A 22,826-nucleotide genomic window follows, 5' to 3' on the forward strand; every position below is an offset into this window, starting at 1 on the left:
TCCTGATTTTTATTAAAATTAACTTTTTTTTTAAAGATTTATTTATTTTATGTGAGTACACTGTCACTACCTTCAAACATAACCAGAAGAGGTCATCAGATCCCATTACAGATGGTTGTGAGCCACCATGTGGTTGCTAGGAACTGAACTCAGGACCTCTGGAAGAGCAGACAGTGCTCTTAACCACTGAGCCACCTCCAACTCCCTAAAATTAACTTCTAAATTCACAAAAATGTAAACTCAAAGTAAATTTAAGTGACACAGCTTCAACACGTATCTTGTTTTAGCAAAACTGAGGAACCTATCTGTGCCCAGCACGGGGCTGGGGCACAGGTGGGTCCTAAGGCCCACCACCTCGCAAGCCTGACTGAAACGACTTTCTGACTGAAGCTTCCTGTCTGGCCAGAGACCCGTCCCAGGAGAATTAAGTATAAATAACAGAAGGCATCTGATGCCCTCCTCTGGCCGCTCATGCACATGCAACAATGCTCACATTCAGATGCATGTGTATACATACACAAACATACATACACCAAAACCCTGACTAGCTATTCAATTCATTAATGTTGCTTAGTTGATATTAAAACATTTTACTTGTAGATTTCTGGTAATTATTTCAAATTTGATTTTTTTTAAGATATTGATTTCATATGTAACTGGACAGTTTGGTAAACTCAGTGCAGAGTGCCTTACCGTAATGTTGACAAGAGAAAAGCATTGTGGATTCTCAGGGTCCCCACACCTTAAGTTGGAGAGGTAATCCTCAGCAGAATGTTCCAATTCCTCATGTGTGCAGTCATCCAGCAAATCCACAGGGAATGCCATTCTCTAACATGGAACAACACACTTAGAATGGATGCCTTCTTTCCTTACTAAAAAACAAAGCAAAACGACCCCCCCCCAAAAAAAACCCACAAAGAAATCTACCGTATTTTACTAGTAGACTTCTATTTCACTTTGTCAAGATAGATAGCTTTAGTCTGTTGATTTAGGCACTTATGCCAAAAACTTTCTAGTATTATTCATTTATATTCAGAACAAGCAATAAAGCCAGATGTGGTGGCTCACATCTGTAATCCCAGCACTTGAGACCGAGGTAGGAGAACTGGTTAGAGTCTAAGAATAACCTGAACCACACAGTTCCAGGCCAACAACAAAAAATAGGCAATGAAGCATTCATGGGTACGTCAAAAACATTTATACAGTTCTAAGACATACACATATGCTTACACATATCAAATTGCATGTATAAATCTACCCTTTACATAGCCCTCAACATAAAAGTCACTATGACACATGAGTGGGCTGGAGAGATGAGTCAGCAGTCAAGAATACTTGTTGTTCTTCTTAAAAAAATATATCATCCAGACCCCCAACACCAAGTTCTCAGCACAAAGGAGATTTCTTTACCCCAGAGGGTCAGAGGACAGGGAATAAGAGACATGCAAGAGACAGAGGGAGAAGGACAAGGAAACAGGGCGAAGGAGGAAGGGTATTTGTCCTGGGGAGGACAAAGGACTGCCTCTGGATAGAAGACAGACATGGCACATAGGAAAATAGTGGCTTATGAAAGTTCAAGGGGAAACCCCATGTTAGGATGAGGTGTTTAATTTTAACTGGGCATGTTACTTATGTGAGCCAAAGCTTTGGATAGCTGGACCTTGGTAGTCAGCCTCAGGAAGAGGAGGTGGTCAAATAAAACAATAGACCTTGGGGATAGTTTAGGAAAGTAATCTAAGGAATTTTAGCAAGAGGGAAGGAATGGGGAAGAAAGGCCAGTCCCTCCAGAGCCATGCCTGTCATGCTCAAACTGACCAGAGTCCCTTCTGCTCTTAGAGGACGTGGGTTCAGTTTCTAGCATCTACATGGTAGATCACAACCATCTATCTACCACTCTAGTCCCACGAGATCCAACACCCTCTTCTGACCTCCACTGGCAACAGAAACAGATACACATGTAGTACACATACATACATGCAGAAAACCACATACACACATGAAATGAAATAAATAAATCTAATTTTTCTTTTAAGTTTTAAAAATACATGGTGCCAGGCAGTGGTGGCACACACCTTTAATCTCAGCACTTGGGAGGCAGATGCGGGCAGATCTCAGAGTTCAACGCCAGCCTGGTATACATAGCTAGTTCCAGGATAGTCAAGGATGTTACACAGAAACCTTATCTCACAAACCAAAACCAAAACAATCGAAAACTAAAGAAACTTTCTGGAAAGACAAAGATGTTCCACAACTAAATGTTAGGTCCACAATTTAATATATATTTTAAAAATCAAGTTAACTGTAAAAAAAGCAAACCCCCAAAATAAAAACATATAAATTTAGTCCAGCTAGTAAACAACCTACAAACCTGTTTTAAAATACAAAACAAGCCGGGCAGTTATGGCGCACGCCTGTAATCCCAGCAGTCTGGGAGGCAGAGGTAGGCAGATTTCTGAGTTCGAGGCCAGCCTGGTCTACAGAGTGAGTTCCAGGACAGTCAGGGCTATACAGAGAAACCCTGTCTCAAAAAAAAAAAACCAAAACCAAAAACCAAAAACCAAAACAAAACCTCTGCATGCACACACCAAAAACAAAAGCCACTATATTACATACACTTACAAAAGATGAATGTTGTGGTATGCAAGATATACCTCACATATAAATGTCTATACAGGGCTGGAGAGATGGCTTAGCAGTTAAGAGCACTGACTGCTCTTCCAGAGGTCCTGAGTTCAATTCCCAGCAACCACATGGTGGCTCAAAACCATCTGGAATGGGATCTGATGCCCTTTTCTGGTGTGTCTGAAGACAGCTACAGTGTATTCGGATACATAAAATAAACAAATAAATCAAAGAAAAAAATGTCTGTACAAAGAAATGAAAAACATACAAAATCCAGCCTGTTGTTTATTTGGTATCTTAAAAGTGTTTTACTTTAGGGACAAGCCTGATGGTGCATGCCTTTAATCTCAGCACTTCGGAAGCAGAAGTAGGCAGATTTCCTTGAGTTCTGGACAAGCCTGGTCTACATAAAACACACACACACAAACACACACACATTCTCTCTCTCTCTCTCTCTCTCTCTCTCTCTCTCTCTCTCTCTCTCTCTCTCTCTCTCTCTCTCTCTCTCTCTCTCTCTCTCAACTAGACCATAAATACAACAATAACTTTCTTTGAAAATAAAATTAGAAATGACAATCTTTCTTACAATAGCAAAAATAAGATTAAATTTAACAACAATATGGTATCAGGTCTCTCTAAAATGGTTTAGTATAATACAAAAGTAGTGAAAACACCTTTGTCGGTTTTCTTGGGGCTACTTAAGTTGATTAAATTTAATATTAAAGAGCAAACAAGCAAAATAGCTAGGAAACCCTTAAAAGTCAGAAGTAAAAACACTTCTTCGGTAACTGCAGCATGAAACAGTGACATGAATGAAAAGACCCTTGAGAACAGAGTAACTAATAACAAACCTCCATCAGCGGGCAAAGAATTTGTTCAAATGATTCTTTCATAGTCTTATGATTAAATAGAACATTAATTTTGCTGACTTTTTAACTAAGAACTGAAATCTTTACTAACTCACCACTGCTTCTGTGAGAAATACAAACTTTCCTGTATCTGCCAGTGAATGTTTTGGGTCTTGTTTTTGTTTTTGGTACATGGTCGTGTACCATATACAATTTATTTACCCGCTCTACTTCGATAGACAACGGGGCCTTTTTCAGTATTTGGCAATACTGAATAAACTGATTGTGAGAAAGTCTATAGACTCTTCTGCTAGACATACGCCCTCAAGGTCTTACATCCTGATGTGATACAAATCTATCCAAGGGTAACCAATTAATCAACAAAAGATATGGGAGGAAAGACCCACCAAAGTACAGTGGTTAGGGTTAGGGTTAAACATGTGTTTAGTTTGGAGTTTACAGGGGAAAAAGTAGGAAATAATATAAATTCAAAAACGTAAGCAATTGGGGGCCTGGAGAGCACTGACTGCTCTTCCAGAGGTCCTGAGTTCAAATCCCAGCAACTACATGGTGGCTCACAACCATCTGTAATGAGATACGATGCCCTCTTCTGGTGTGTCTGAAGACAGCTATAGTGTACTCATATAAATAAAATAAATGTTAAAAAAAAAAAAAAAGAAAAAGAAAAGAAAACCAATAAACTGGGGAAATACCTTATGCTGTATATAAAACCGAGCAGAGGCCCTGGCTGGCTGGCTGGGCAGGAGGCTGAGGAGGCCGAGGAGGGGAAGAGGAGGCAGGAGCTGTACTGTATGGGTTGTCTGTGCACTGTGACCCTCCTCTGGTCCGAGGCAGATGGGATAGGACTAACCTATGAAAACTCATTCTCCTTCACTCTTCGACATTTTCAGGGTAAGACTTTTAAGTGGAAATATAGCTTCAGGGTTTGATTTTATTGTCAAATGTTATTCCTTTACCTGTATATAAAATTTTATTAACGTAGAAAACAATCCTCTTTCTCAAGTTTGGCAATTTAGATGTTCTCAAACTCACAAGCACAAAAGCACCAGAAAAAAAAAAATACTAGAAACTACAACCTAAGAACAGTTTCACAACAACTAAGTCCATTGGAAGTTTTAATATGAAAAAAAAAAAAACTAAAATAATTCTCTACCTCTAAAGACATAACAACAATTAAACCCATCATTGGTTTTAATATGAAAAATGAATTCTTTAACTCTAAGGCCTAATCACACATAAATACACCCACCTTCTAAAATTCTCCTGTGTTTCCAAGTCTCTTCTTACACCACTACTTATTCATCACTCTTCAGTTCTAACCTTGGAAGCCCTGAGATGCATTTCCTACTTTAAGACTGTCTTACACTTAACACATTTATAGCTGTCGTCATTTCAATGTTCATATGAGCATCATTTCAAAGTATCTCCTGGCCGGGCGGTGGTGGTGCACGCCTGTAATCCCAGTACTTGGGAGGCAGAGGCAGGTGGATTTCTGGGTTCGAGGCCAGTCTGGTCTACAGAATGAGCTCCAAGACAGCCAGGGCTACACAGAGAAACCCTGTCTCAAAAAAACAAAAACAAAAAATAAAAATAAAACAAAGTATGTCCTGAATCTCTGAGGTAGATGCACATCATTTAGTAGTGAAGAGTCACGATTTCAGAAGCCCGAACAGTGCCGGACAACGAGTGAGCACAAAAAAGAAGGGCCCGGCAACAAAAACACCTTCCGTTATAATTATTCTTATCCAATATGCAAATTCACACAGCAGGTTTTTTTTTTTTAGTTAAATAATTTGTTAAGTTGTTGCAACTACTTCATAATTTAACATTCTATACACACACCACATTAGAAAGAACACTAGAATTGGAACTCTGTGACCCAGGTCAGCACTACCACTACCTTCACAGTCTCTCTCTCTCTCTCTCTCTCTCTCTCTCTCTCTCTCTCTCACACACACACACACACACACACACACACACACACACACACACACGCGCGCGCGTTACTTACCGTCTTTAGGCTTCTACAGTGGCATTAGCAATTCCACACAACTGGAATGACCTGAAACTAAAGACCTAAAGTCCTTTAAATGCTAAATTCTTAGAAATAGAAAAAATCTTAGAGGATGACTTGGGGCTACATAAACTAGGGCATTGTAACGGCTCTGCCCACTTTGCAGAAGTGAAGAAGGTGAGAGTTTCTGGGGAGGGGTGCTATGATAAATTCCCTGATTCCCCTCTTGTTTTTAAGCTTCTGTTCTATGTTATGTAACTGTAAAGCTGTCAGGTCAAATTTTGTCAAGTACTTTGGGCTCTGCCCATGTAAGGCCTGAACAGACTCTACATGACTGAGAAAGCTTAATGGAGCCGTCAGCCAACTGGCTCATCAAAAACCGGACACAGAATAGGCAGTGAAGTGTAAAAAATGTCCAAATTAATTCACAGATTAAATGCTATGCTAGAGAGTCTGGGCCAAGCTGTCCAGCAGCATAAGCAGCCCTCACAGAAGACTTCCAAGATCAGCCCAGACACTCCATTTCTACTCAGTAAATTCACCCTTCCCTTCGAGATTTTTTTTTTCTTTTTCTTTATTTTTTCTGAGACAGTTTTCTCTGTGAAGCCCTGGCTGTTCTGGATTCGATTTTGTAGTCCAGCCTCTTCAGAGATCACCTGCCTCTGCCTCCCAAGTACTGGGATTAAAGGAGTGTGCTACCACGGCCGTCCATCCCCTAGATGTATAGAACTACATGACAGAATGAATATTCTTGGAAATACGGAAAAAGTAGAGCAGGAAAAAGATCTCTCAGTGTAATTTCCCTCTACTCATTGCTGACGATTGCCAGTCAACTGTATGGCAAAACCTGAGAGCAACGTGTCTACATTCACTCCAGAATTATTACATGATTGCCACGTGCTTCTGCTACTGACTGGGGGCTTCTGAGAAGCAGACCACAAATCAAAGTACAAGCATATCTGAAGTGAAAGAATTCTCAGAGAAACTATTCTCTCAACCCATCCAAGTCACAACCCATCCTGACTGACATGATTTCTTCTTCAAGGACACCTGAGTTCTAGTCCCCAATCAGTAAAACTCTCTCCACTGCACACAGAGAGCCGGTTTCTACCCGTGAGATCTGCACTCCCTTTCCTCCCTAATTTCCTTCCCTAACACAAGCCCTGTACTACATTGCCTCAACCGATTTCTCTGCCTCACCATTGTCTCCTCCACGGTCTCTACAGGCCCTAAATCCCAGATGCCCTAGACACATCCAAACGCTCACTGTCCTCTGCGAGCAGGGAAGATGAGCGTCCCAATAAGGAAATAAACTGAAAAAGCTACTACTGCCCAAATCTACGTGACCCTCACTCGGCAGTGCTCAGCAAGCATTTCTGATTCCTGTAAAATATCTGCTTACAGCTGGCTAAGGACTGCCTCTAAGAATGTAGGTAGATGGTTAAGATCGTAAATAAGACTTATACCCGCTGCCGCCAATAGTTGTATTGCAAACCCTATAGTACATATTGTACATTCATTTGACAAATAAACTAAAAACACAATTTCCTTTTCAAGGGCAGACAACTAATAAGCAACAGGTCACTGACTCCAGTCGATGTCTGCTTTTTCAATGACAGCGGCGAACCATGTCTAAAAACATAGGTGGTGTTGGGGACCCTAAGAGTATCTATCAGAAAAGTCTTAAATATAAATATTTAGTATTTATATTTTAGAAAGTATTTTTAGAAATATTCTAACTAAAGGTTTAATTCTCTCTTCAAGTCCAGAAAAATTCTTGGAGCTAAAAAAAAAATATATCATTTAAACATCAAAGAACTGGCATTTTGTATGCTATGGGGTCTACACTGGCTATTGCCATGTGTCCTGGAGCCAAACTGACAGAATTCAGTTGTGTGACCTCAGGCAAATACTGAAGCTATGGAGCATGAAGAGAAAAAGGACCTCCGCTGGGGCAGAAGTAACTGTGCAGCCCAGCTGCTGAGCAAGTTAAAGCTCAGTCTGTCCTGGGCTCCGTGGCCCTGTGGTCAGCTGCTAGGAGGGCGGAGCCTGAGCGTCTGTCCTGGGCTCCGTGGCCCTGTGGTCAGCTGCTAGGAGGGCGGAGCCTGAGCGTCTGTCCTGGGCTCTGTGGTCCTGTGGTCAGCTGCTAGGGAGGGTGAGGCCTGAGGGTCCCTGGAGGTCAGGACCTTGAAGCCAGCCTGGGCAACACTAACACTCAAAGCTAAATTTATATCTAAGCCGGGCAGTGGTGGCACAACCTTTAATCCCAGCATTTGGGAGGCAGAGGCAGGCAGATTTCTGAGTTCGAGGCCAGCCTGGTCTACCAGGTGGGTTCCAGGAGAGCCGGGGCTACACAGAGAAACCCTGTCTTGAAAGACCACAAAAGTTTATATCTAAAAACAGGAAAGTCACAGGTAAATTATAACCAGTATGCCCCTAATCCACAAGGGCTAATCACCTAATACAAAGTATTTTAAAAGCTGAAATGCATAAACATTGGCAAAGAACATGAACAGAATTTTTTTGTTTTGTTTTGTTTTTGTTTTTGGAGACAGGGTTTCTCTGTATAGTCCTGGCTGTCCTGGAACCCACTCTGTAGACCAGGCTGGCCTCGAACTCTGAAATCCACCTGCCTCTGCCTCCTAAGTGCTGGGATTAAAGGCGTGCGCCACCACTGCCCAGCGAACAGAATTTTTAATACAGAAAAAGTTAACACCAAAAAATGCCAACTTCCTTTTTAAAAGCCTACCTCATATGAATTTTTAAAATTATGAACAGTATCAGTATAAATGTATACACAAAAATCTGAGGCCTCACACTGTATTGTTAAGAGGATCCTAAGGGAGAACAGCCTCTGCCGCACATGGGTAACAGGCTGTCCCCATGCGACCTCTAAAGAAGGCAGAATATGAACTCGGGGTCTGTAGCAGAAGCAAAGCTGGACTCCTACAGCTGAAGTAAGATGCTCAGCCGTCAGAGCACAAGCACTAGGTGACTGTCCCGGGAGTGGCTGATAATTCCTCCTTCCTCCTCCTGCACTAGGAACAAGATACAGAGAAGGCTTCTTGCACTCCTGATACATTCCAAGGTTTAACAATAATGTAACAAATGACCTTAAATAGAGAAAGACATGAACTGCAGCTGAAGCTTCCGCTTAAACACACACTGTTCTATTAGGAACCTACCTACCGTACCCGCCTCTCGGACAACAGCGACTCCAATGCTCCGACAGAACACTGCTCACCGTCTCACCAAAGCAACAAAGCACAAAGCACTTCCGGGAATTCCCTAACGCCATGTCCACTTCAGTATTAAGTCTCAGACTTTGTTTTACACCTGGTTTCTTTACCATATAATCACATCTGACTTTTGGGGGATTTATTAGAGTTGCTGGGGTTTTAGTATACCCTCCAAGACTAGTTCTGTGATACAGAATACAAATACACTTGGCGTGGCCACTATCTTTAACATAAACTACCACAGACATCTGTCTTAGTCAAACCACAAAGATTGCTTTGTATGTAAAGGAATGTATCTAGTTCACAAATGAAACAAAAATAAAACACAGTGCTTTGTTTTGGCCTATTTATGGACTACTAGAATCACCACCATCCCCCAATCCTACTCTCTAATGTGTGCTAAATGGCTATAAGGCCCAGAGGGTTAAAGGCTTGGTAAGTAGCCTGGCACCAGTGGCAACTAGTGGAACCTTTAAGAGGCAGGTCCTAGTGGGAGGAAGTTACAGTGTTAGAAGCATAGATGCCTGGAATGAGATAGTGGGACCCCAGCTCCCTTTCCTCGGTTCGCCCAATTGCCAAAGGCAGGCAGCTTTGCTCTACTGATGACGCACTACCTCGCCACAGGCCCAAAGGCAACAGTTCAACAACCACAGACTGAAAAACCTCAGAACAATGACCCTTTTAAGACGATTATGTCACAGTGATACAAAGCTTACACAACATCTAAGGAGCACAAGCAAGGGTTCCCACTCTGTACAGATAGTTGAAGCACAGCAGTCTCTGAGCCCCAGCTTGGGCATTCCCCGCCCTGCCCAGGCCTCTGCAGTCTTCATTTTGGAGTCACAGCATGTGGGGGCTGTGCTCTCAGGCTACTTGTGTTACCCAAAAACCTGCTTGCAGTGTCCTGTATACAGGACTAAGATTGGTCAATAAAGTTCCTGGGGGCCAATGGCTAGGCAGGGAGACAGAGGAGGGACTTCTAGGACTCCTGGGAAGAGACCACGGAAGGAAGAAGAGGGGAGTCTGCCACGATGAAGACGCTGGAGATGGACCAGGCTGGAAAGGTGCAGGAGGGAGAGACTGCCAACATGCGGGTGCGGAGGGAAAGCAGGCCCAAGGGGGCTGCCCAGCGGGGTCCAGTGCAGCAAAGATAAAATACAGATTTAGTAAGTATGAACTCAGGAATATCGGAGGGGAGTGTGTGTTAGTCATGTGGAGTTAGGGAGGGGCCCAGCCAGGAGCTAGTTAAGGTATTTAAAATACAAGGCCATGTAAGTGCCTTTCTTTTGGGAATCCAAAACATTGGGGTGGTAGTGAGAAGTGTGCACACACCCACTAGGAGTCTAGAGCAGATTAACTTACCACTGCTGCAACAGCCCTACACACACATCTGCTCTTACTGCGCCCTGCAAACACACAGGGCTGATGAAAAAATATCTGCTCATTTCTCACTTACAGCAGGTTCACAGGCAGGGAAAACAGACAGTAGGTTTCCTGTGTAACTTCAAAAGATAACTAAGCAATGAATGACTTTATGAAAATGTGTGAAGGACTGCAGAAATGACCCCTGAAAATACAGTCTTTAAATAAAACCTCATTAAGGAGAGTCCCAGACAGAAGTCAGAAAGCAGAGAAAACCTCAAGTCCTTGGGTTTATCACGGCAGCTAAGGCACATGAAGACAACTGAGAGCAGAACCGCAGAAAGTCAGCAGGTCAGACGAGAACAACTGTCAACGCCGTCTCAGTGTTCACGGAAGAGACACCATGACCAAGGCCTTGGCAACGCTTAGAAAGCAAGCATTTGACTGGGACTGGCTTACAATTTCACAGGTTGGGTCACTTTCCTCATGGTGGGAAACAAGGCAGCACACAGGAAGACATGGTAGCTTACAGTTCTGGATCCAGACCTGAAGGCAGCAGGCAAGAGGAAGACACTGGGCCTGGCTTGGGCTTTCGAAACCGGAAGCCCACCTCCAACGACACACTTCTGTAGGGTGGTTTTTGCTACACTGTTCCCTGTAGATAGCTCAGATTTGAATGCTTGGTCATTAGGGAGAGGCACTCCTTGAGAGGCATTGGGAGGTGTGTGCTTGTTGTGGCCATGATCAATGTAGCAGCAGTTAGGAGTTTCACACTGTAGACCTGAGATAGGCAGCTTCTTGTAATAATTATAAGTAAATAGCAATGGGACTCGTCGTTCCTTATTCACTTATCCTACCAAGCTCAAAGCTCAGAAAAGCAGAACCCACTTTTTCATACACATTAAAAACTAAGGCCTGATCAAATGACCTCTGATGTCCATTCGAATTAGTAACTTGTCTACACCTGCTTACTTTCCTTAAAAACACTAGAGCTTGCCCGGTGGTGGTGACGCACGCCTGTAATCCCAGCACGCTGGGAGGCAGAGGCAGGTGGATTTCTGAGTTCGGGGTCAGCCTGGTCTACAGAGTAAGTTCCAGGACAGCCAGGGCTACACAGAGAAACCCTGTCTCGAAAAAACCAAATCCAAGAAACAACAACAACAAAAAAACAACAAAAACAAACAAAAAACCACTAGAGCTTGCTGGGAAATATAGGAGCTAGGAAAAAAGAAAAGTCTGGATTGTATCCTCAAATTTTCAATTATAATTATTTTTAAGCTCAGAATGCATTTGCCACTTACACTGTATCAGGCACTGCGTTAAACATCCTAAACACATCACCACACGTTTCTCATCACTTCGGTATACATGTTCCAAACGAGTCTTAGGCCTGCATGATAAGCAAGTTCCTCACACTCTCACAGCTGGAGGAGTGGAGCCAGCCAGGCAGTCTACACAAGTCTACAGAAGGTTTTAACTTGCTGGCCAGGTTCCCAGGTCAAAACAAAAGGCCAACACAGAGTACCTAAATGTGATACAATTGCTAAAGACCATAATAGCCATATTGCTTAATCATTCCTAGTAAGTTAATTTTTTAAACCTTGCACTGTAGTTTCCTTAAGCTTTCTGTTTTATACATTGTATTCAGATTTTTTAAATGGTAACAACACAATTAAGAAGAGATACCTTAGCCAGAGGTTCTAACTCAGCAGGCAGAATATTTGGCCAGCATGCACAGAGCTCTGGAGGCAATCTTCAGCACTGCCTAAGTGGATATGGTGGCACTATCTGTAACCTCAGCATGTGAGCAGTACAAACAGGAGAGTCAGATGCCCCAAGTCATCTTCAGTCACACAGCTAAGTTGGAGGCTGACCTGGGTATTATGTGACATACAAGCATAACACAACAGAACAACACATACCCCAACTCACCCAGGATAGGAAGCCCACTACAGACCAAAGTACGTATGCTGTCCAAGTCCAACTTGGGGAGCCCATGAGTGTTACGTTATGGGGTTAGATATAGGGGCATGAATGACTCAAAGACAGTTGCATCACCAAAGTGCCCTGCAGCACAGCGACAGCCCACAAAAGCTAGGAACCTGGGGCCTATTGCACAGATTGCAGGCAGCTCACCAGGTTGGAGAATTCCTTTCCAGGCAGCTCCACTGGTCCAACCTCTTCCAAGGATCAGCTGGTCTGCTTCTTGTAGGCAGTTAGCTAGTCTGGGCTACCTTCAGGCAGTTTGGCTGGTCCCTGCCTCTTTTGGGGCTGCTGCTTGCAAGCAGACAGGTTTGTCTCAACAGTTTTCTCTGCAGCTTGGCTTGTCTAAAAAGTACAGAAGTCTTTTCTGTTTATATATACTTGTGGAAAGTAGGGACTGGTGAATCCCATAGGTTTCAGGAACTTCTTGAGGTTATTTTAAGTTGTTGACTTCTTATCTGAATGATCTTCCATAAAGGACAGACTGTTTCTATCCTGGAGGAAACTGCTATGTAACACTGGGCTTCATAAGTCCACCCCACCCTTAAAATAAAGTAAAATAATAGGGCTATATATTTTGAAGTAGAAGTTAAAAAAAATCTAACAAAATAAAGTACCTACCAATTACTTCCTTAGTAAATTATTCAAAATGAGATTTTTTTTCCCTAAGGGGGGAAAATCAGATTTGCTAAAATACATTATAATCTTTAAATCATCCACTGCCATAGAAAAGAGAAAAATAAAACTCTGAGAGCTACGTAATACTATATTCAATATGAAACACACCAAGTTGTGTGTGAGGGGGCTAGAGACTGCCAGTGTATAGGGTGTGTGTGTGTGTGTGTGTGTGTGCCTGCAGAAATCAGAAGAGGCCATCCTCTGGAATTGAAGTTACAGGTGATTGTGAGCCTATGGGTGCTAGAAGCTGAAACCAGGTCCTCTGCAAGAGCAATAGTGCTGTTCTCCACGATCCCTTAATGCCTTCAAAACCAGTCGTACCTGGGTGACTGACACTATCAAGTTCTGCTGCCAGCACAGGGTACAACCTAGTCTCCTCTAGAACACAGATGATCCTGCGGGAACTTCCCAGAAGACTTCACGTCAGCGATGCTGGAAATCTCAGCTGATTCAACCCTAGCTGAGCAGCAATCACTGCCACAGCAAGACGAAGGCTTTACTTGAGCAATCTCTTGTTAATCACGTCATACAAAATTCCCTCTGAAACTTTACAGGCTAGGCCTTCATCCTCTGTACTGCTTTCAACATTGTTATCTTCCAAGCTCCCACAGAGCAGCTCATCATGCTTTGAACACTCAATGGCTTTTTTAGCCCAAAGTTTCCCCCAAAACACATGGTCAGGTTTGTCACAGAAACACTCCACTACCCTGGTGCCAACTTCTGTCCTAGTTAAGAGTCGCCACTGCCGGTCAGGCGGTGGTGGCGCACCCCTGTAATCCCAGCACTCTGGGAGGCAGAGGCAGGCGGATTTCTGAGTTCGAGGCCAGCTGGTCTACAGAGTGAGTTCCAGGACAGCCAGGGCTACACAGAGAAACCCTGTCTTGAAAAAACAACAACAACAAAAAAAACAACAACAACAACAACAAAAAAGAATCACCACTGCCGTCATGAAGCACCACTGGAGGTTCCCTGGGGAGGAAGAGGCGACGTGGAGAGGAATGGTTCATCTGGCAGCTGGTGTGTTTCCACACCTGTAATTCATCACTGAAGAAATTAAGGGCAGGAACTCAGGGAGAGAGGATCTGAAGGCAGGAACTGATGCAGAAGCCAAGGAGAAATGCTACTACTGGCTTGCTCCCTCTGCTTTCTTACAGACCCCAGGAAGCCCAGCCCAGGAATGGCACCACCCACAGGGCGGTGGCTCCTTCACCCACAGATATTTAAGAACATGCCCTGTAGGTTTGCTCACAACCAGGTATTTTCTTTATTGAGGCTCCCTCCTCTCAGATGACTTTAGCTTCTGTCAAGTTAACATAAAACTATTAACACAGGCTGTAAATCCATATCGATGGTTATTTTACTAACTACACTATACTTTTGTAAGCACCACCCCCATTTTTACAGGATAAAGGTACAGAAAAAGTATTTTCCAGGTAAAAAATTTTAACATTTGTTGTTTTTAGTTGTGTGGAGTGGGAGTGGGGAGGTGGGTGTTTCTGTGCAGGCACGCACATTGAATCCCCCTGTGGTGGCGTTAGAGGCCACTGTGAGCCCCTGGAAGTGGGTGATGGACACGTGGGAGAACAGTGCACGCTCCCGACCACAGAGATGCCCACAGAAAGCATGAATAGCCAAGCTTTTGCTCTACTTCCATGGCTTGAAATCTACAGCAAATACTTTCACACATACAAAGCCACGAATCAGGACACATAAAACATCAGTGCTGTTCGCTGACATTACCTATCTTTTTCCTAGTCTTTCTTTTTGAGAAAGGATCTCAACTTGCAACCCAAACTCACTGTGAAGTCAAGGCTAGCCTCGATCTCACAGCCATCCTCCTGCTTCAGCTTCCTAAAAGCCAGCATTAGAGCATGAGCCTAGCCTTTAGCTGTTTTCTGCTTGTGAGCCTAAGTAACAGAAATAAAACCAATAAAGGAAATGTAAAACAAAAGCACGCTGTTATAAAATGATGTAGTTTTGTATATGCTATATTTACATGCAACAAAAAGTCAAACTCACTGACTTTCCCTCCATTTCGATTAATGTCTAAATTGGGCTCTGACCTTATCAATCCATTAATATCTTGACTCTTCCAGCTACCAAAAACATTGCAAATCCAAGTTTCATCAATTATTTTCATTCTTATTCCTCTGGGTGCTCTAATGGGCCAGACCCAACTGACCACCTGCCACTTAAAATCTTTCTCTTCTTGGGTATCCAGAGCAATACTTTTCCCCATTTTTTCCCCAGTTTGAGACCCCACATCTGAAAAAACAAAGACACTATAGCAGAAGGGGAATCTGGGGGAGCAGCAGGATGGGGAATGCAAGGCGTCGAGGGGGTGAGTCTGATCAAGGTGCAACAACTGAACCCTCACTTCTGCACATGCTAGGGTTCCTAGCACATGTTGGAACATGGGAACGTGCCTCCCCACACCCTGCATCACCAAAAAACTTTTGGAAGAATCTCGTGTGCTGCTGACGACCAAGTTGACGCGCTATCATTTTGTAAAGCACTCTGGTCCCACTCATACAGAATTAATGAACCCCTTCATATGGCCCACTTCACCATGCTTTGTTTACTTGTAGGACAGTACTAAAATGTCTGTCCTATCCATAGAGTAAATTTCTGAATTACAGTACATTCATCTTTTTGTCCCCAGACAAGCGTCTGGCCCACTCATCTTAAATCATCTTAAATGATTATGGTAAATCATTTAATGACTATGGTTAATTTTCCAAATTAAGCTATTTTTACACTTTCAGTTACAAATAAAATATAACATGCAACTTGGCACTCTGTAAAAATGTTTACTAAACTGATTTGTTCCTAATATGCATTTTCGAAAATGTATACTTGTATTTTAAGGAATTTTTAAGGTTTTTTTTTAAAGGTTTTAATTTAAAATATTTCATTAAACTACAGACTTCTCAATGAAATGGCCAGTTTCTTTATCTCCTACAACATAAAGGAGACATCCAATAATGCTTAATAAATGAAAGCTATCTTTGCTGTGGTCTAAAACTAAGCAAATTAGCCTTCTAACCTAAATCTTTCTAGCCCAAAGAACAGGTTATTTTCTGATTTTTTTAGCAAATTCTCAACTTTTCCCTGACCATCGTCAAATCATCGCACTTTTCTCTTCATTAATGACACCCCAGTGAGGCTGTCTTTAAAAGACAAAATACCTTTTTACATCAGGCACACCAGACTTAGAAGGACCAGGAAGTCCACTGAACAGCTTACCTCCCCTCCCCCCCCCAACAATCTTTTTACCACACTGTCCTTGATAGATACTTTTCAACCAGACTGGATACTTGGTTCCCTTACACTGTAAATCCCTTTTAAAGATAAATATTCTGATTTTTTAGGCAGTTAACTTGACAGTACACGCACAGACTTGAAAGCTTAAGGAGAAATATCCCATCTTGATCTCTCTGTCACTGACAACACAACACTGAAAACCTGAAGCAACCTTCAAGATAAAAAGCACACTCCATCACTTCCAGACTCCTCAATTAAACACAACTGTCCCACGTTTAAGAACTACTCCGCCCCACAGGCTGACAAGCTCACAATAAATTAAGTATATTTGATTTCAAGTTTCAGTTCCTAGAAGAGACATCTCATCTCCCTTTAACAGGTCCAAACTAGTCACCTGTAGCCCCTGGCTGACAGTCTTTGATTGCTTGAATCCCCTAACCAGGCACTAAAGACCTAAGTATCTTAGGGACCTTTTCCCTCTGTAATACTGTCAAACACGCTTTATTAATAAATAGGAAGCATGGATTTCTGCAAGAATGGTACATAAAATGATACCATTCGGTTACAGACAATTAGCTAATGTTCAAGAGTTGCATTTACTCACAAGGATAATGGGGGAACTTTTACTTTCCAAAGTATTCAGTCATTAAGTTGTTTTTCCCCCCCTCCAAATCAGAGTCAAGTCCTTCATTAGACTCAGTCTACTAAAGGATGGAAACAACTTACAGCTTATTTAGAGTAACAAATATCAGAGTAACTAGGAAATGAATCTCTTGGAACCAAGAAAATACAGAGGTACAGGTTTAATTTATGATCATCGGTGTGGCAGGTGACTCACATAGGTTGTATCTAGGTTCACCAAACTGATCCTCCTCATAAATTTTAAACGTGAATCCACTATGACAGCCGCTCCACTTCTATGCAGGACTGCGATGTTTTACCATCATTTGTACTGAAGTTTTATTACTAATGAACTCCCCCTAGGTGCTTTTCACCATGTCCTCTATTCTGAAGAAGCAACGAATAAAAGTAAATGAATACTTGAGCCATATCTATTTCAGATTAGCTATTAATAATCCTTGTAATTACTTCATAGAACAAGCCATGGTTTGGACAGATCACCTATATGTCCTACAATGTGCTTTTCTTAAAATAAATAAATAAATAAATAAATAAACAAACAAACAAATAAAATTTAAATCACAACAAATCCAGAACCATTAGAAGATTTCCCTCCAGGGCTCACATGTATGTATTATGCAACAGCCAGAGATCCAGATGTTAATCCCTGATGCGATGCAATGATCAAATACCCAAGGCAAGGACTATAATCCATTCAAGGGGCCCACTAACAAAACAAATTTAAACAAGAATTACTATACGCTCAAGAATCTTGGAATGAGAAATTAACCGTTCTGAGAGAATTACATTTAAACTCTTCCTTTGGGTGATCTTTTTAGCTGCGTGTCTCCCAATTCCCTCCCAATCCCCTACAAAATCCTCATACAGCGTTTTAATTTAGATTTTAAAGGGACTGCCTGAAGGGGAAAGGGAGACCTGCATCAGGTGGTTACGTTAGAATCTACTTTAGACAAGATACCCGCGTATGGATTTCGTCATTCCCTCCCATGCACAATAATCGTAGTAAAATGTGATCCAGACCCCTGAGCCATAAGCCACCCCGGGCTCGCTGAATCCTCCCATCTCCGGTGGCCCAGGCCTCTCCACGCTCTGCGTGATGGACGGCTGAGATCCCTGGAACTGAACGGCAGTGACCCGAATTCCAGGGGAGCGAGGACTCCATACAATACCCAGTCCGGGGCGCCCAGCCAGCCGGGAGGGAGGTGCTGCGCGGCCGCCCCGGAGCCCGCGCCCCACCCCCACGCCGCGCGGGTCCCGCTATCCCGGGGACGCCGGGGCACCAGGTGGGGACATGGGACATGGGACAGGGCGGCCCGGGAGCCCCGGAAGGCGAGCGCGGCATCCCCCTCACACAAAATGGAGGCCGGCCGGCACACCTGGGGTCGCCGCTCCCCCCGCAAGCCCGCGGCCGCCCCGCGGCTCGGCCTCTCCCGCCACGCGCCGCGCACTCACCTCAGCCGCGCCGCGGGGGCCCGAAGGCGGAGCGCGAATGACTGCGCGGCCGCTCCCCGCCGCCGCTGCCGACCCCGGCACGTGCGGCTCGTCCGCAGCCCACCGTCCCTCCGCCGGCGTGACGCACTGGCGCCGCGGCGCGCCCACCGCGGATCCCCCCGCCCCGCCGGCCGGCCGGCCTCGTGCGCCGCGGCGCCTCCTCGCCGGGAGCCGCCCCGCCCCAGGGCCGCGGCCGCTCGCCCGCCCGCCCGCAGGTGCGCGCTGTGCGCACGTCGCCCCCGTGGCTCGCCCGCTCGGCCGGGCCGTATTAAAGAGTGACCTTGGCTTAGCCGGGAATAGCAACGAGTAAGCCGCGGGGGCCTCGCGCAGAGCGAGCCGGCTCCTTTAAGATCGACCTGCGTGGCATCCCGCGTGCGCGGCCCTGCGGGCTTCGGGCCCGGCGTGGGCCTCTGGAAATTTCGCCCGGGTGGGCGCGGCCTCCGGGCTTCCCGGTGGGGACAGAGATGCTCGCAGACCTGGGGACGCGAGCTTCCCCCACCCCACCCCACCCCACCCGGGACACCCGACCCCACTGCCACCCAGGAACGCGCCCGAGAAAGGGGAATGTGCAGCAGCCCCACAGCCCAGACTTTATGCCTTGAGATAAGGAACCATCGCGGCCCCGCGCTGACCTCTCCTACGTGACAAACTAACCTGACCCCAGAGAGCCTGCGCCATCCTCTCCTCCCCCGTCCCTCACCTCATCCCTTGTGGGATCCAGGGCCTTTTGCTAAGTGCTCGAGAAAAATAAGTTCACAGGCATTTAAAGGATGATGATTCTTTTTTTTTTTTAAATAATACTATAGTAGAAATATATTTAATAAATATGCACAGAAATAGTATTTGATTTTAAGACTTGTGTTGGTGTTTTTTTTTTCCCTTAACTTCTGAGAAATTCATCTAATAGCAATGGCATTATAGTTCCACTCATTTAGAAAAATTTAAAATTACTTCTTCTATTCTTGGGAAGTATTACCAATCACAACACTGACCTTTTAAAGATTGATAACTTCAAAGAATGTTTTTTCATATAGATCTAACTCCCACTTTTTTTTTTAATATGGGCATTTTCTACCTCCAGTTGCACACAAGAATCAACCTCACATCTGTTGTGTTTACTTACAACAGATTATTACTAGAAACCTTGAATTGTATACATTTACTATTTTTAGTGGAATTTAACAATGAACTAATAACCAAGCAAGAGTTTTGAATAGTTGGATTCCAACCACAGCTAATCACGAATGTATAATGTTATATAACTACCGGATTATCATTTCTAGATCTGTTGGCAAGTAGACATACCCAGGATAATCCCAGTTGCCTCTTTGTAAAATTACTTTGTTTTTCCAGCTCTGGCATCCCTCCCTCTGGGTGCTGCAGCAAAGACTCTGAGGTCTTATTATAAACCTCGCTGGAGTGTGACTGGCTTATAAATTATTTTATCAATCTGTGGGAACCTGTGCTTAGAACACCTAGCTTCCAGAAGCTTGCTCACTGAGATAGAAATCAAAAGAACTACTCCTCTAGGCCCATAAAAGTGCCCAGTAACCACCAGCACACAGATAAACCTACCCTCTTTCCCATGGCTGGCATTCTACCTGCCCAAACCTAAAGTGCTATCTTCCACACACCTGGATCCAGACCGAAGCTATCTTTAAGTTAGGAAACCTTCCACGCACTGACTGCCAAGAGCTGCCCTATGCTCTGCTATTCTTTGAGGGGATTAACTTATAATCAACTTTCCAGTGCATAGTATTGGGATTCCTGGTTTACATAAGAGGAAACTGAGGCATACAGGTAAGTTGAGTGATCCGATCACCATTACACAGTTAATGACCACCTGGCCTTAGGTTCCAAAGCACACAACCTTAAGAAAAGTTCTATACTATCTTCCTCTAGTTGAATTTTGACACATTCCTTAAATCTTCCTGTTTGAACACATTTCTCGTTTAGGAGCAAAGGGGAAAAATGAAACCGGCAGTTAGAAAGTTGGTAATATTCCCCCGGGGGGCTGGAGAGATGGCTCGGCAGTTATGAGAACTTGGTGCGCTTGCAAAGAACCTGGGTTCAGTTCCCAACACCATTTGGTAGTCACATATTCTTCCAAGAATCCAACACCCTCTCTGACTTCTGGAGTACCCACCCAAGAAGACAACTCAGACACAGGTTTAAGCTAGGAGAGAAAGTCTTTGTCATCCTCCTGGTGTTCAGGAGGACCCCAGTGTAGCACCAACCCTGCTCAGGGTGAGCTTTTAGGTACAAAGCTATATCCTGAGTTAACATACTTCAGTTAACAACAATAGTTAGTGTGTTAGTCGGGGTTTTTTATTCCTGGACAAAACACCATGACCAAGAAGCAAGTTGGAGAGGAAAGGGTTTATTCAGCTTACACTTTGACACTGACACTGTTGTTCATCACCAAAGGAAGTCAGGCCTGGAACTCAAGCAGGTCAGGAAGCAGGAGCTGATGCAGAGGCCATGGACAGATGTTTCTTACTGGCTTGCTTCCCCTGGCTTGCTCAGCCGGCTCTCTTATAGAACCCAAGACTACCAGCCCAGAGATGGCACCACCCACAGTGGGCCCTCCCCACTTGATCACTAATTAAGAAAATGCCCCACAGCTGGATCTCATGGAGGCACTTCCTAAACTGAAGCTCCTTTCTCTGTGATAACTCCAGCCTGTGTCAAGTTGATACACAAAGCCAGCCAGTACAATTAGCCAGAAATGGAACTACAGAAGCCAAAAACCATAGCTAGTACCTGTAGAGACTTGCCCAGAATTTTGGTCTTTGGTTTTGTTTTGGCAGATGATGTCTACAGGCTGAGTTTTATTTCCACCATGGAGTCAGTTGTGCTAAGATCTGCGTGACTCCTAAGGTGTGGGGCCTGTTATACTAACCTTCATAGGCCACCAGGCATGCAAGTGGTGCACATATGTACAGTCAAAACAATCATATTTTTCAATAAAAATTATTTTTGAAGAAAATTCATAAGATTTCCTCTGGTACAGAATCTGTTAGTGTTTGAAAACCAGATGTTTCTTTTACATTTTTTTTTACATTTTTTAAAAGTTTATTTTTATTTATATGAGTACACTGACAATGTCTTAGCACACCAGAAGAGTGCATTGGACTTCCACTATAGATGGTTGTGAGTCACCATGTGGTTGCTGGGAATTGAACTCAGGTCCTCTGGAAGAGCAGTCAGTGCTCTTAACCACTGAGCCATCTCTCCAGTCCCTTTTCACATCTTTTTAGGGATAATAGCTCTTCAAAGTTTTTCAGATGGAGAGGAAGGCTCCAACAATTTAAAAGTCTTATTTGTATTTATTTCATGAATGGGAAAAAAAAAAACCCACATTTCTTCTGAGAATATTCATCATCACCTTTGTCTGCTAAGCTGTTAAAAGTGAGACGAGTTTCATGTAACATGCTTTAATGTAGTCAAGTCACAGTGAGAACGTTATAGCTAAAGGGGCCTCAAAGCCTTTAAACGGGCAATCTGTTAACTAGCTGACAGTACAGAAGTGAGGGAAGCAAGCTAATCCTTCCTAAATGCACCCCCATCACGGGATTCTCTCAGGATTAAAAGCCACATTCTGAGTGGGTTTTCTTTGTGAACCACTACAAGACACTTGCATGTTTTTGATTCCTGAGTCTATCTTTGAAACTGTGCACTGGGAAGAAAAATACAAAATGAAAGAACCTGAGGAACAGGAGCCACAAGTTTGAGAAATCCAGACACACTGGTTTCTTCAGATTTGACTTGGTTTAATGAGAGTTTAAGTAAGAGCCCTCTGTTAAACTGAGTTTGGATTTAAGAGGCATAATCTTTGGTACTGTCAATATTGCTACTAACTACAGATTTACCTCTGGAGTAGATACAACAATATCTCTTAAGAGTTTTGTTGGGTTTTAGCAGGGAGGGCACTGTTTTGTTCTGTGTGAGGTTGTGTGACTTCCAGGGAAACTGTTAAAACATCTCTTCACCACAGCGTAAACAATGAACCAAAGGAACTTTCCACCCTGGTCTGCTTTGCAAGATAAAGCAATGAGCAGAGTCTCCTAACAAGAGCGGGAGTCAGAGGGTGCTGCGTTGCTAAGCAGCACGCCCAGCTGATCTACCCAACAGGCTCCTCTCCCGCAGCCACGCCGCAGCTCAGTGCTGACTTACCTTAAGCCCTAGAGAGAAGTCAAAGCTCTTTAGCTTCCCTTCCTGGGTTTTAGGAGCTTCTCTCTTTCCTGGCAGGGGATGCTTCAAATTAGAGAAGATAACACCAATGGAGGTAGCCACGCCCCCTCCTAAAACTATTTTCCTGGGGGGGGGGGGGGAGCATCTTACATCTAGTATAGCTACGCCATCTTTTTGCCAATGAGATGCAAACAGAAGTGTGGGGGATTTTGTTTGTTTTTGTTTTTAAGGTTTATTTTTATTTAGTGTAGGTGTGCTCTGCTGCATATACATCCGCAGGGCAGAAGAGGGCATCAGATCCCCTTACAGATGGTTGTGAGCCACCACGTGGTTGCTGGGAATTGTATTCTGGAACTCTGGAAGAACAGCCAGTGCTCTTAACCACTGAGCCATCTCACCAGCCTGAAAACACAAGATTTTTAGGTATGGTTTCCTAGACCCGTTTTCTTTTGTTTTTCTGATTTAAAA

The 22,826-nt window shown here is 43.8% G+C and overlaps 1 protein-coding gene across 1 annotated transcript in view; it reads right to left on the minus strand.

The window, feature by feature from the left end:
• The window catches only part of Fam169a (family with sequence similarity 169 member A), a 58,147-nt gene extending 39,841 nt beyond the window's left edge, over nt 1-18,306 (minus strand). Inside the window, exons 1-2 of the mRNA XM_052159933.1 lie at nt 18,126-18,306; nt 694-828 (exon numbers count right to left, since the gene is read on the minus strand). Of these exons, the coding sequence (XP_052015893.1) occupies nt 694-825 (132 nt within the window). The 5' untranslated portion in view covers nt 826-828; nt 18,126-18,306. The remainder of the gene's footprint in view (nt 1-693; nt 829-18,125) is intronic.
• Between the last annotated feature and the right edge of the window lie 4,520 nt (nt 18,307-22,826).

The sequence above is a fragment of the Apodemus sylvaticus genome, chromosome 16 (assembly GCF_947179515.1).
Source record: "Apodemus sylvaticus chromosome 16, mApoSyl1.1, whole genome shotgun sequence".
Lineage (NCBI taxonomy): Eukaryota > Metazoa > Chordata > Mammalia > Rodentia > Muridae > Apodemus > Apodemus sylvaticus.